Here is a 14,557-nt window from a genome sequence, read left to right on the forward strand (position 1 = left end):
ACTGCCGGCACTGGGGAGCTACAGTTCATTGAGGGAACGATGAATGCCAACATGTACTGTGACATACTGAAGCGGAGCATGATCCCCTCCCTTCGGAGATTGGGCCGCAGGGCAGTATTCCAACATGATAATGACCCCAAACACACCTCCAAGATGACCACTGCCTTGCTAAAGAAGCTGAGGGTAAAGGTGATGGATTGGCCAAGCATGTCTCCAGACCTAAACCCTATTGAGCATCTGTGGGGCATCCTCAAACGGAAGGTGGAGGTGCGCAAGGTCTCTAACATCCACCAGCTCTGATGTCGTCATGGAGGAGTGGAAGAGGGCTCCAGTGGCAACCTGTGAAGCTCTGGTGAACGCCATGCCCAAGAGGGTTAAGGCAGTGCTGGAAAATAATGGTGGTCACACAAAATATTGACACTTTGGGTCCAATTTGGACATTTTCCCTTAGGGGTGTATTCACTTTTGTGGCCAGCGGTTTAGACATTAATGGCTGTGTGTTGAGTAATTTTGAGGGGACAGCACATTTACACTGTTATACAAGCTGTACACTCACTACTTTACATTGTAGCAAAGTGTAATTTCTTCAGTGTTGTCACATGAAAAGATATAATAAAATATTTACAAAAATGTGAGGGGTGTACTTACTTCTGTGAGATACTGTATGTTTAGGCGTTAGTCGTTAGTTAACTTGTTCCCCAATTTCTGATTAGGTGGGCATGCATGAGAAATCTTAATACTCATAACCAAACAATAATTGGATAATATTTAGGGTGTATTCACACCCGTCTTGTTTGGTTCGATTGAATCGAACTCAAGTTAGTTTCCCCTCTTGGTGCGGACCTTTTTGGCAGGTGTGAATACAGCAAGCGTACTCGGGTGCGGACCAAAAAACCGTACCGAGACCCAGCTGAAGAGATGGTCTTGGTCCGCTTCCAAACAAACTCTGGTATGGTTCATTTTAAGTGTGAAAATGTCCTGACCTCGATCCGACCCAATTGCAGAAATTGCGCTCAGAAACATACAGCTCGCGCATGTAGTGCTGTTGTTTGCATTTCAATGGCTTAAATCACTTGTTTTTAAACCACAATGCTTAAAAATGCATGCAAATTATGATTTTTTTTGTGACCATGGCACACAGAAACGTGCCGTGAGCGCGCTAAATAGGCTAAAGCTTGCCGCAAAAGTCACCATGAATATGTTGGGGGAAACTAATAAGATTTTTGAATTATTTATTAATTAACTAGTGTTTTCTGAGTCAGTGTCCCAAAGATGAAATTGATGATACTGACTCGCCATCTCATCATGGACGCGAAAAGAAATGCATCTTTACGGATTACATAATGAAAGAGTTTTTTAGATTTGAATTATTTTGTGGTCATTTAAAGCTTTCTATAGATATATATTCATCATCTGTAAGGAAAATATTCGTTATTGGTTCATTTTTGTGAAGCGCTCCTGTTCCACACCGAGAAGGCAAGCGCATTCTATTTGTTTTCTTTATTTGACAAAAGCACAACACAATGCTTAAAAATGCATGCAAATTATGATTTTTTTTGTGACCATGGCACACAGAAACGTGCCGTGAGCGCGCTAAATAGGCTAAAGCTTGCCGCAAAAGTCACCATGAATATGTTGGGGGAAACTAATAAGATTTTTGAATTATTTATTAATTAACTAGTGTTTTCTGAGTCAGTGTCCCAAAGATGAAATTGATGATACTGACTCGCCATCTCATCATGGACGCGAAAAGAAATGCATCTTTACGGATTACATAATGAAAGAGTTTTTTAGATTTGAATTATTTTGTGGTCATTTAAAGCTTTCTATAGATATATATTCATCATCTGTAAGGAAAATATTCGTTATTGGTTCATTTTTGTGAAGCGCTCCTGTTCCACACCGAGAAGGCAAGCGAATTCTATTTGTTTTCTTTATTTGACAAAAGCACAAAGTTTTGTTGATATTGTGCGTGCACACAAATAGACCCTTTACAGTTCCGAATGATGTATTATTCTTACCTGTATGAGCAAAAATGACAGCGCATTTGTTTTCACTGATGTCCTGAAGCGCGCTTCAGCTTCCACTCTCCACACAAACGATTGGATATGCGCCTAATAGTGCACATTTACCTAGGTTAAATGTTTAAACTAGCACCGTGATATGCTTTAAGTATTTTATCTATAGATTTTATTTTCGGCAAGTCGTTCTTACAACATCGTATAACATTGTCTCATATGATGCTCATAAGTTTCTTCATATTGCATTATTATCTGATAACACCAAATCAGTCAAATAATAAAAATTGCTCTACGAAAGATCTCCATGATTAGCCTGTTTTGCACTTCCTGTTTTCTCTGCTTGAGAATTTCTGTCCAATGAATGGATGACCTTAGCACACGTGTGGTTTTGTTTACAATTTCTGGTTCACTTGCAAAAAGGGCAGTGTGAAAGCGAACCGCACCAAACAAACAAAATAAACATTGTATTTGGTCCGGACCAAAGCAAGTGAGCCAGCGGACTTTCCTGGTGAGAATATAACCTTAACTGATATTAAATGTGCGTTTTTGATGGCGTTTCTGTCCAGTCCGCTCGTTTTATTACAGCTGTCGTCGCTTTTTTGTCTGGCAATGGCAGCAGGTATGTGATAAAACTTCAAATTGGAGCCTGTAATCCATCGATTCTGACATTTAAAGATGACATTTTAAGCTCCTAATGTAGCCGACTCTATGCTGGTTTGTATTAGCCGCCTCCAGTTATTCCTTTGTTTTGCCTCCAGCTAAAAAGTTTGCACTCAGTAAGATTTTTTTTTTAAAGAAATATATACTTACTACTGCAAGAATGCATGAAATTGATCAAAATTGAACTGATAAGTTTCAAACAAATGCTGTTTTATAACTTTCTATTCAAAGTTTGGTTTCCACAAAAATATTAAGCAGCAAAACTGTTTATATAAATGTTTCTTGAGCAGCAAATCAGCATATTAGAATGATTTATGAGGACGTGATACTGAAGACTGGAGTAATGGCTGCTGAAAATTCAGCTTTACCATCAAACAAATAAATTACATTTTAAAATATTCAAATAGAAATCTGTTATTTAAAACAGTAATATTTCATGATATTAGTAATTTTACTGTATTTTTGAATAAACATCTATGCTGGTTTGTATTAGCCGCCTCCAGTTATTCCTTTGTTTTGCCTCCAGCTAAAAAGTTTGCACTCAGTAAGATTTTTTTTTTAAAGAAATATATACTTACTACTGCAAGAATGCATGAAATTGATCAAAATTGAACTGATAAGTTTCAAACAAATGCTGTTTTATAACTTTCTATTCAAAGTTTGGTTTCCACAAAAATATTAAGCAGCAAAACTGTTTATATAAATGTTTCTTGAGCAGCAAATCAGCATATTAGAATGATTTATGAGGACGTGATACTGAAGACTGGAGTAATGGCTGCTGAAAATTCAGCTTTACCATCAAACAAATAAATTACATTTTAAAACATTCAAATAGAAATCTGTTATTTAAAACAGTAATATTTCATGATATTAGTAATTTTACTGTATTTTTGAATAAACGCTAATCAAAACACTAACAGACATTTCCCACAGCATGAAAATAATAAAAAATATTGATGACTTGTTCTTATTACCACTTGAATTATGAATTATTATAACGTGTGATGAAGAGTGTACTGTGTAAGTGACCTGTTGTTGTTCCATGGCCTCTTTGTGTGCTTTCTCCATGTTGTTCATCTTCACCCGCATATTTGACTCCTGATACTGAAAGTCTGCTTTCAGCTCCGTCAGCTGGAACAGTAAACAAAATTATGAAATAATCTTTTCAAAATATTCATTTTTCCAAAGTTGTCAAAAGACAATTGTCACACAAATGCAAACCCAAATCCACATCAATGAAATCTTTATATCTTTACTTTAGGGATGTAACGATTACCGGTTTGACGATAAATCATGATAAAATTCCCCACGGTTAGTATTACCGTTTCATATTTTAATTATCATTAAAACCGTAATAGATTACCGGGATTTGAACAACTCGTGATAAATTAATACTGTCCAGCATAAAGCAAGTGAAAACAGGGCGGAAAAGCTGGGAAATTTTAAAAGAGTGCTAAGGGAATTATACAAATGAATATATGAATGAATTAAATGCAAACCCAAATCCACATCAATGAAATCTTTATATCTTTACTTTAGGGATGTAACGATTACCGGTTTGACGATAAATCATGATAAAATTCCCCACGGTTAGTATTACCGTTTCATATTTTAATTATCATTAAAACCGTAATAGATTACCGGGATTTGAACAACTCGTGATAAATAAATACTGTCCAGCATAAAGCAGTTTTAAGTAACAGTCTCACGTGCAGACAGCAGGCAGAGTAGTTTCGTTTTCAGTGAAAACAGGGTGGAAAAGCTGGGCAATTTTAAAAGAGTGCTAAGGGAATTATACAAATGAATATATGAATGAATTAATTATATGAATGTACCTATGAAGGTTCTGACTGTCTTCAGAAACTACTCGATGGCATTTTGTTTTCATCTTCGCTCCAAGTAATACCTAAAGGAAGTGTCCTTAAATCGCAATACTGCTTTGTCCACGGAGGTTACAGGAAACTTGATGGCGTTTCTGTCCAGTCCGCTCGTTTTATTACAGCTGTCGTCGCTTTTTTGTCTGGCAATGGCAGCAGGTATGTGATAAAACTTCAAATTGGAGCCTGTAATCCATCGATTCTGACATTTAAAGATGACATTTTAAGCTCCTAATGTAGCCGACTCTATGCTGGTTTGTATTAGCCGCCTCCAGTTATTCCTTTGTTTTGCCTCCAGCTAAAAAGTTTGCACTCAGTAAGATTTTTTTTTTAAAGAAATATATACTTACTACTGCAAGAATGCATGAAATTGATCAAAATTGAACTGATAAGTTTCAAACAAATGCTGTTTTATAACTTTCTATTCAAAGTTTGGTTTCCACAAAAATATTAAGCAGCAAAACTGTTTATATAAATGTTTCTTGAGCAGCAAATCAGCATATTAGAATGATTTATGAGGACGTGATACTGAAGACTGGAGTAATGGCTGCTGAAAATTCAGCTTTACCATCAAACAAATAAATTACATTTTAAAACATTCAAATAGAAATCTGTTATTTAAAACAGTAATATTTCATGATATTAGTAATTTTACTGTATTTTTGAATAAACGCTAATCAAAACACTAACAGACATTTCCCACAGCATGAAAATAATAAAAAATATTGATGACTTGTTCTTATTACCACTTGAATTATGAATTATTATAACGTGTGATGAAGAGTGTACTGTGTAAGTGACCTGTTGTTGTTCCATGGCCTCTTTGTGTGATTTCTCCATGTTGTTCATCTTCACCCGCATATTTGACTCCTGATACTGAAAGTCTGCTTTCAGCTCCGTCAGCTGGAACAGTAAACAAAGTTATGAAATAATCTTTTCAAAATATTCATTTTTCCAAAGTTGTCAAAAGACAATTGTCACACAAATGCAAACCCAAATCCACATCAATGAAATCTTTATATCTTTACTTTAGGGATGTAACGATTACCGGTTTGACGATAAATCATGATAAAATTCCCCACGGTTAGTATTACCGTTTCATATTTTAATTATCATTAAAACCGTAATAGATTACCGGGATTTGAACAACTCGTGATAAATTAATACTGTCCAGCATAAAGCAAGTGAAAACAGGGCGGAAAAGCTGGGAAATTTTAAAAGAGTGCTAAGGGAATTATACAAATGAATATATGAATGAATTAATTATATGAATGTACCTATGAAGGTTCTGACTGTCTTCAGAAACTACTCGATGGCATTGTCAGTGAGTGGATTTACAGAGACTTATACTGATATTTACATTCAGCCTGTGTGCAGTTTCTGTCTGGCCAAAACCAGACCGAATTTGCATTCCCTGCTGTAAATTGACCGGTTGATAAAAAACAAGCTTTCTACACATTTAAACAATTCAGATAAGTTACCTAGAATTATTTATGGATCAGGCAAAATACATATAATAATTTTTTTAACAATTATCATTTTGACTTATATTTACATTCAGCCTGTGTGCAGTTTCTGTCTGGCCAAAACCAGACCGAATTTGCATTCCCTGCTGTAAATTGACCGGCTGATAAAAAACAAGCTTTCTACACATTTAAACAATTCAGATAAGTTACCTAGAATTATTTATGGATCAGGCAAAATACATATAATAATTTTTTTAACAATTATCATTTTGACATATCTTTTCTTTATTTAAAGGCCGAAATGTGAGGTTTACCTTTTTATGAAACTTTTTCAAAGCTTTATTTGAACATTTACATTAGATATTTCAACATGCTATTAAACTGTTGTCAGTCAAGTTGTCATTTAAAATCCGAATATCATTGGCAATGTTATTGTTTTAGTGCTTATGCAAAAAAAATTTGTGTGTTGATTTTTAAATATAAAACTTGGGGAAGTGATTTGTGTGTCAGTACTTTTTGAACATCTCCAGCACATTTTAACAATACCGTGATAATACGTGATAATTTTGGTCACTATAATCGTGATGAGAAATTTTCATATCGTTACATCCCTACTTTTACTTATGGACTTCTAATAACAGCTCAAGCATTTGAGCATAATTATAACATCCGGCAGGAAATGGACTGTGAAGTGAGTGGCTGATCAGACAACGGAATGGAGCTCAGAGAGACAAGTCTATTAATGTGTTAATGAACACATTTATGCATCCATCAATATCCATGTACTATTGTCAGCATCTGCTTTCAGAGTTTGTCCTTTATGAAAATATGAGGACCGTTTGAATCACATGATTCTGATTCAGTGAGTCCTACTGTAGCCCGAAAGCGCTGCAGCTACAAAATGTGAACATTCCATGTGCATGTTGCACCAAAGCCAGGAAGTAACATCACAAGTTACCTTCCTGTCTTTCTCAAGGATGGTCTGGTCTCTCTGCTGGAGCATGCGCTTCAATGACATCACTTCCTCTTTCAGTTGACTGATCAAGATGAAGTTATCCGTGCCTCCAGAATCCATCGACTGAGTGATTGAACTACTGGAGGGAAAGAAAAAGAAATGCATTTAATATTTAAGGAGAGAATGTGTCAGCCAGTCTGGATGGACAGAGACAGACTGATAGAGAGGCGATTACAGTGAGAAGTAAATACCTGTCTCCATTGGATGGCTTTGTCTCTAGTTTGGGTTTTTTCTTTGGCGTTTCCTTCTGAATGCTACACAAGAGAAGCGAATTAGAGTCAATACACCTTAACAATCTCACAGCATGGACAAAACACACTGGTCATCCTAAATATTAAACTACAGTCAAATACAAATTGCATATCACCTATGTGTATGTAAAAAACGATGCATCTCACCTCTGCTTCCACAGTCCCTGATCCTGCTCTGGACTTAAAGTACCACTTATTCTGTAACACACATCCACGGGACAGCATTTTTGTAAGGATTTTCAATAAACAAGTCTGTATTCTTGTGACCGGACGCCGATGCACTTTGGTTGCTTGTATCTGTATTATATAATTCATGCTTACTTGTGATGTGAACTTCCATGTCTGTGGTGCTGATGGTGATGATGGTGTCTCTGATGTTCTTTCTCACTGAGGGAAGAGGAGTTCGAGTGGGAAGAGCCAAGGCCTTTCCGCTGCTCTTTCGTTTTTTGTAGAACACGGCGATATGAGAGTGTGCAGAGCCAACACAAGAGCTTCCCATCCACCTGCAGAAAGATAGAATTGACATCTGCATTAAGTGTGCTCAGTCTTATTTTAGTATTATTTATACAATATTATAGTATTTCATGTTTTGAATTAATTCTTATTTTTATTTATTTTTTCTGTCATTATTTACTCACCCTCAAGTTGTTCCAAAACTGTAGGAGTTTCTTTCTTCTGTTGAAAACAAAAGAACATATTTTTAAGAAAGTTGGTAACCAAACAGTTGCTGGTAGCCATTGACTTCCATAGTGTGGAGAAAAAAAAATATGGAAGTCAATGGCTAACGGCAACTGTTTGGTTGCCAACATTTTTCAAAATATCTTCTTTGGTTTGGAACAACTTGAGGGTGTGTTAATGACAGAATTTTCATTTTTGGGTGAGCAAACGGGTGCTGCAAAAGTTCAGCTAAAGCCCAAAGTATGCAACAGTCCACGCACTGTCCACATGATGCTATTTTAATCATTAAAAGTGTCCGCACGCAGCCTAATTTTTGTGACTGTGTGGACAATCTGCATACAACAGCGCAGGAGCGAGGTAAATGTTGGGACAGAACGAGTCTACTAGCTGGTATTGTGCATGTGTCAAACTTGTCCATACGCGATTGAGTATAATTTGAAATCTGTGAGGACGTGGCTATGTGCGAGATGGAACGGAAAGTGAAGTATACCTGGGCTTTTAGTGTTCTTCTCAGATTTTCAGCACATCTCAGATATTCAGCACTATGGCAAGCCGTTTTAGCTTAAAATATTCCCAGCGTTACTAGTCGTAATTGCATTTTTACTAGTAACAATGCCAATTAGAGAGCTCTCTAAATCAATTTTTACTAGTTACAATTTCAATTAGAGAGCTCTGCAATTACATTCTTACTAGTAAGAATTCAATTAGAGAGCTCTACAATTCAATTCCTACTAATAAGAATTACAATTACAGAGCTCTTTAATGCAATTTTTATTAGTAAAAATTGATTCAGAGAGCTCTCTAATTGGCATTGTTACTAGTAAGAATTTAATTGTAGAGCTCTCTAGTTGAATTGTTACTAGTAATAATGCAATTACGACGAGTAACGCTGGGAATATTTTAAACTAAAACGGCTTGCCATAAAGCACTGTCATTTTCAAAAATCCCATTACAACAGAAAATCAAGACAAAGAATAGTGCTAAATGAAAAAAACAAAAACAAAAAACAGTGCAGTCTTGGTTGCTTGCATAAAGTCAAACCTGCAGCTGCAAACTGCTACAATCAAATTCAGGATGCGAGCATAACATCTACATGGTGTGAATCTTTTAAAGGTGAAGAGAATTTCTGCACCACTAGCATCGCCAAATGGATTTGCATTTGAATTATGTTTTCAAACAGGTTGTCCTATAAAAAATTAAAATCTCATATTTTTACTGCCTTACAGACATAATGGCAAGCGTTTCCACTACTATTCCACTATACACAAACAATGCAATACCTTGCTGATAATAAATCAGTAAAGCTGGCTGATCAGTGGGAGGAGTGAGCTTTAATGAATCAGCTCTGTGTTGTTCCTAAACCAACAGCAGTTGTATGCAACTTGTCCAGTAATTAATGACAGACATGATTGAGCGTTTGATGCTGAACAGAACTCTAAGCTCTTGCTTTCAATGTGTTGAAATCTGAAAACAGTGACTCTCCAATCTGTCAGAGCGGAGTGAATCACATCACACACGTACAGTGTGAGAGAACACAGCCAGAGTGTGTGGATGAACAATAAGAAGTGCATGAGTGATTGGTCACCTTTCTCCTTCCCTCATCCTTCCTGTCGAAGGCACACTGCTGCTTGCACTGTTCGCAGGTCTGTGGAGGGCCGTACTTCTTCTCAGAGTTGGTGCAGCGCTGACATTTGGTTCCAATGAATGCAGCAATAATGTTACAGTACTGACATGGCTTCGGCTGAAAAAAACAGCAACAAAAAAATACGCGTTAGCGCACACATCCGTGGGATTTCCAGTTATTTGAAGATACATACGGTCATGTGAACTTACCGTCCCAAACTGTTTGACATTCTGTGCACATTTCTTACAGATAGTGTTGGTTTTGCTGAGAAAAAAGAAAATATTTCCATTAGAACAGATGCTTTACGAGCCAATGTGGCGGGGTGGGCAAAGAATTATTTTCCCATCCCTGGTCGTGTATCTGTCGTACCTCTCCTGCTGAAACTCTGACCTGCAGTAGGTGCATTTCACTATAGGGTGTGCGATCCGACACTCCTGCCAGGAAGAAAATACCAATGACACTGGATTCACTTTAAATGTGATTCCTCAAGTATGGTGGCTAGATGAGTGTTCTGTGTATGTAGGTGTATACATACAGGCCACATAGAATCTAACAAGGGCAGTGCAACTTATTACAATTACATGTATGACTGGTGGACTGTATTTTAAAACATAAACGGGTTAAAACACCAGCAGTGGTGTATTAGCTTAAACATAATGTCTGAATGCTTCTGTAGTTCACAATTAACGCGTACACAACTCGCTGGGACACATACATTTACTCCAGACTCTTTAGACGCATGTAAACAGTACGTGCATGTGCGCTCTCACCTTGCAGAGCTGCTGGCCCTGCGACAACTCCTCAAACGGGAACCGCTGGTTACACTTGGTGCAGGCGTACAGGGCCGATGTGGCCATCACCAACCCCACAAACACACAGTTACCGCTACTGATAAAATATAAACACTCTTACGCGCAGACGACCTTTAACACATGCGATAAAGTGAGACCTGAGCAGATTCAATCCCAATTAAAACGGCACTTAATCCCGATAAATAAAATGGTTCCAACCATTTAAAACTGCTCTGCGAATACTACTATAAAAACATCAGTGGCTTAAACTCATGATTTGAACAGCATATAAACTAATACGTAAAAAGAATAACTAAAAAACTGATTTAATTTCTCCGTTTTTCGGCTCCTGGTGAGAATTTTTGCTTTCTCCTTTTTGTATCTCAGTCGTCGGCGCACGACCCGGATGCGACCTGACTACAAAGGAAAGACTCAACAGCCAATCAGGTGCCAGCGCCGATGGGCGGGAACAATGGATTTGAAAAATCTGCACCAATCAAAGAGCTCGTCCCGCCTCTCTAAAAAACTACGCATTGTTTATTTGTGACGTGTTTGTGATGTAGAGCTCTCACCCTTTCTTGTGCGTTCGTGTGAAACTGGAAAGAGTGGACAGAGTACGACTGTAAGGCGCTCCATTATGGCTCAGACGGGAAATGTGAATTTTCCTTGTAGAGTCTCTAGAGCAAAACTAAACAGAAAAGGTGACAGAATGGTGTATATCAGAAGCTATAGCCCCCATGAGGAATGTAGAGAACGTAGTTGTATTCTAGAAATAATTTGAGTAATTGTATAATTACAGTTGTACGAATTACAGAGGTGATGTTCAAGGAATCTTTAATATGATTACTAGTGATTTCCAGCAGGATAATCCCCTTTTAAGTTACTTAGAGCTGTAAAAAGAACAGAAAAGATAAAGAAAAACAATTTCAGCAGGCATATATGTCAGATTCCAATAAATAGTTAGATAACACTATTATACACTCTTTTTTTAGTATTTTACCCTCAACAATTTTTAACCATAATTGTCATAAGGATTGCTCAAGTGTTCACTTTCTAGGCTCTCACATGAACACGATGCATCCAAACTATTTGTAAGAAATGCACATTCTGTAGTAACTAAACTAAACATAGAATACCTGATTGTTATTATTATTTTTAATTTTACATAATTTACTTACTTTTCAGTCTTTCAAACTGGACATTGGACGGCAAATGCCACAACGAAACATAAAAACTATTCGTTTTTATAAAGATTTTCATCTAAATGTCTAATTCAATTTATCACCACTTTTCATCGCAGTTAGCCTCGCTTTTTCTACACTGTTCTACGTGTAAATCGACAAACATTTAAATTACTCTATGAATTACTATATAAATACTAAAGGGAAAAAATGATAGCCATACTAAACATTGGTGCTACCCGTCATAAAACCGAAGGAGACGAAGATAGCCATACTGCTAAAATAATTTTTTTAATAATAGATCAGTTAGTGCGTCACTCCATGCAAAATCAACGCGACTCGCGTTCTGTAACGCACTTTTGTGTGCGCCTGAATAAAAAAAAGATGGCGGATCACTCGGTAAGTAAACAGACAGTTGGCTCTTATGTCGTTTTAGTGGCTATTTAAATGACATTTGTTCAGTCTTTGTTGTTCGATGTCATTTATAATCGCGTTATGTCCTCATAGGTTGAGATCACCGAGGGCTGTCGACTTCCCGTGCTGCGAAAAAATCAAGAAAATGAAGACGAATGGCGTAAGTATCAGCCTGACAACAGCGTATCTGTACACATAACACTAGCAGCTTCTCTGCATTACTCAGCGCTCATGTGTACAAAAGTAGCTACATGTGAATATAAGTATAAACATATATATCTATCCATATAGTAGTATATATATATATATAAGTAGATATTTAAGGATATAACTGTTTGCTTGACCAAAAGTGATTCATAAATTTGTCCCTTCATAGCTTTGGCTGAAATTCTCAGTGTCAAAGACATCCATGGGAAAAAGCTTTACTATGTCCACTATATTGACTGTGAGTATTAATTATTAGCTTTGGTCTTTGGTAAATAATTTGGTCACTTACCTCATTACATGATTCCCTTTATTCAGCCTTTAATTTCAAAGAACAAAAAAAATAAATTTTTTGTTTGTTGGAAGTCAATAAGCGCCTGGACGAGTGGGTTACTCCAGACCGGCTGGATATTAAGAAGCTCCAATTTCCCAAGAAGGAGGCAAAGACTCCCATGAAGGATGGCCTGCCTGGGTCTAGGCCGAGCTCCCCAGAGAGAGATGTGGTAAGAGAATCCACCCTTCACCCTGTGACTCTAGACGTAGAAACAGCACTCCCCCACTTCAGTGGCAGAGATATACAGTATATCATATGCAGCTGTTTTCAAATTTGCATCCTGTTCAGTCTCTCACTTTCTGTTCAAATTTAGAAGAAGAGTCTAGATCTCCATGTTCAGTCTGCTTCAGCTACTTCAAGAGGCAAAACCCTCCCCACACCGGTACAGACGATCCCTGCCCATTCTTTTTTTGCCAATCAATCTGCACAGCAAGAGTTTATGATGAATGGGCTGACTTAAAGACTAATTTGAATAAGCGAATTATACACTTTTCAAACAGTGTGAGGGATGCAGTTTTTGCCTCGTCTCGATTTAAATTGCACATAGCATTTAGAACCTTTTATGTGATGTGTAAATTAAAGATATTTATTGCAAAATAATTATAGCATTGTAAAAGGAATTACATAAGATTAAATCTTTGAAAGATGCAAAGTTATAATGTACATCTAAAATACTAGATATATTTTTAGTATTTATTGCACAGGGAACTAAAAAAAAAGATGTTTTGTTACTCCTAAAGCAAGTCTTTTCATTTTGCAAACTGTATGTAACATCTCCTAATACAGCCAGACCACATTAATCAGAACATTCTCATGACTCCTTATTTATTTCATGAGGTAAGTGGCAGAAGTTTACTCATGGTTATGTTTTTAGGTATGATGAATTTTAGTACCTTTTAAAGAACGTTGCACTCACTTTTTATGCAGAAAAAAACTAGCAGTCCTGTTTCTGTTTGATCTTACAGAAAAGGAAAGCAGAGTCAATCTCTTTGGCAACACAAGTGACCGCAGCGACTCCAGTGCCTTCACTTCCTAGTTCTGCGGAGGCGAGTCAGGCCTCTGTCTATCCCACAATGAGAGATTCCTCTTTCAGCATTAAATCCAGAGATGAACATGAACCACTCACCTCTCTCACTACAGTAAGAAATTACTGTGTTTGAAACAATTCGAGAATAGTTTATCTCTTCTATATATATATATATATATGTATATGTTTTTTTTGTTTTTTAAGTATATAGTATTTTTTTTAAATATCATTTTAAAAATCAAACCTTTCTTTATTTCCTTTGCTTCTTCCTCCTGGAAGAATGGCACAACCTCCATCCAGCGTCATCTTATTCCTCCTCCGCCTGGGAGAAAAAGAAAAAGTTGTGGAGGGACAGATGAGGTATGTCCTGCAGATAAAAATGCTCGTTCTCAAAATCAACATGTCATAATTATACCATGACAATGGTCCTGTAAGATGTTAAGCAACTGTTAAAATTAGGATTGTGACATTTTAGGGCACTTCTATTCTTTTTATCTCATGAAGGTACTTTGCTATACTATTATTTAACTATAGTACTATAGTTACACTGAACAAAATTATAAACGCGACACTTTTGTTTTTGCCCCCATTTTTCATGAGCTGAACTCAAAGATCTAAGACTTTTTCTATGTACACAAAAGGCCTATTTCTCTCAAATATTGTTCACAAATCTGTCTAAATCTGTGCTAGTCAGCACTTCTTTGCCGAGATAATCCATCCACCTCACAGGTGTGGCATATCAAGATGCTGATTAGACAGCATGATTATTGCACAGGTGTGCCTTAGGCTGGCCACAATAAAAGGCCACTCTAAAATGTGCAGTTTTACTGTATTGGGGGGTCCGGGGGGGTCCGAAAACCAGTTAGTATCTGGTGTGACCACCATTTGCCTTACGCAGTGCAACACATTTCCTTCGCATAGTTGATCAGGTTGTTGATTGTGGCCTGTGGAATGGTGGTCCACTCCTCTTCAATGGCTGTGCGAAGTTGTTGGATATTGGCAGGAACTGGAACA

At 37.0% G+C, this 14,557-nt stretch overlaps 2 protein-coding genes across 5 annotated transcripts in view; one reads left to right on the plus strand and one right to left on the minus strand.

The window, feature by feature from the left end:
- Positions 1–10,823, minus strand: part of LOC107592275 (protein FAM76B) — a 13,212-nt gene extending 2,389 nt beyond the window's left edge. Inside the window, exons 1-9 of one of the 2 annotated variants that reach the window (XM_016281706.1) lie at positions 10,363–10,823; positions 9,962–10,026; positions 9,802–9,856; positions 9,554–9,709; positions 7,612–7,793; positions 7,438–7,488; positions 7,231–7,293; positions 6,983–7,118; positions 3,711–3,812 (exon numbers count right to left, since the gene is read on the minus strand). In XM_016281706.1, the coding sequence (XP_016137192.1) occupies positions 3,711–3,812; positions 6,983–7,118; positions 7,231–7,293; positions 7,438–7,488; positions 7,612–7,793; positions 9,554–9,709; positions 9,802–9,856; positions 9,962–10,026; positions 10,363–10,449 (897 nt within the window). In that variant the 5' untranslated portion in view covers positions 10,450–10,823. Of the gene's footprint in view, positions 1–3,710; positions 3,813–5,359; positions 5,462–6,982; positions 7,119–7,230; positions 7,294–7,437; positions 7,489–7,611; positions 7,794–9,553; positions 9,710–9,801; positions 9,857–9,961; positions 10,027–10,362 lie in introns of both variants that reach the window. The other variant, XM_016281705.1, reaches the window with a different exon arrangement.
- A 1,044-nt stretch (positions 10,824–11,867) lies between these two features.
- LOC107592273 (histone acetyltransferase KAT5-like) overlaps positions 11,868–14,557 on the plus strand; it is a 6,721-nt gene continuing 4,031 nt past the window's right edge. For 2 of the 3 annotated variants that reach the window (XM_016281702.1, XM_016281703.1), the window contains exons 1-7: positions 11,868–11,963; positions 12,072–12,138; positions 12,355–12,423; positions 12,549–12,685; positions 12,830–12,898; positions 13,482–13,655; positions 13,823–13,903. In XM_016281702.1, the coding sequence (XP_016137188.1) occupies positions 11,886–11,963; positions 12,072–12,138; positions 12,355–12,423; positions 12,549–12,685; positions 12,830–12,898; positions 13,482–13,655; positions 13,823–13,903 (675 nt within the window). In that variant the 5' untranslated portion in view covers positions 11,868–11,885. The remainder of the gene's footprint in view (positions 11,964–12,071; positions 12,139–12,354; positions 12,424–12,548; positions 12,686–12,829; positions 12,899–13,481; positions 13,656–13,822; positions 13,904–14,557) is intronic. The other variant, XM_016281704.1, reaches the window with a different exon arrangement.

The sequence above is a fragment of the Sinocyclocheilus grahami genome, unplaced genomic scaffold (genome assembly GCF_001515645.1).
Source record: "Sinocyclocheilus grahami isolate Dianchi unplaced genomic scaffold, SAMN03320097.WGS_v1.1 scaffold152.1, whole genome shotgun sequence".
NCBI lineage: Eukaryota > Metazoa > Chordata > Actinopteri > Cypriniformes > Cyprinidae > Sinocyclocheilus > Sinocyclocheilus grahami.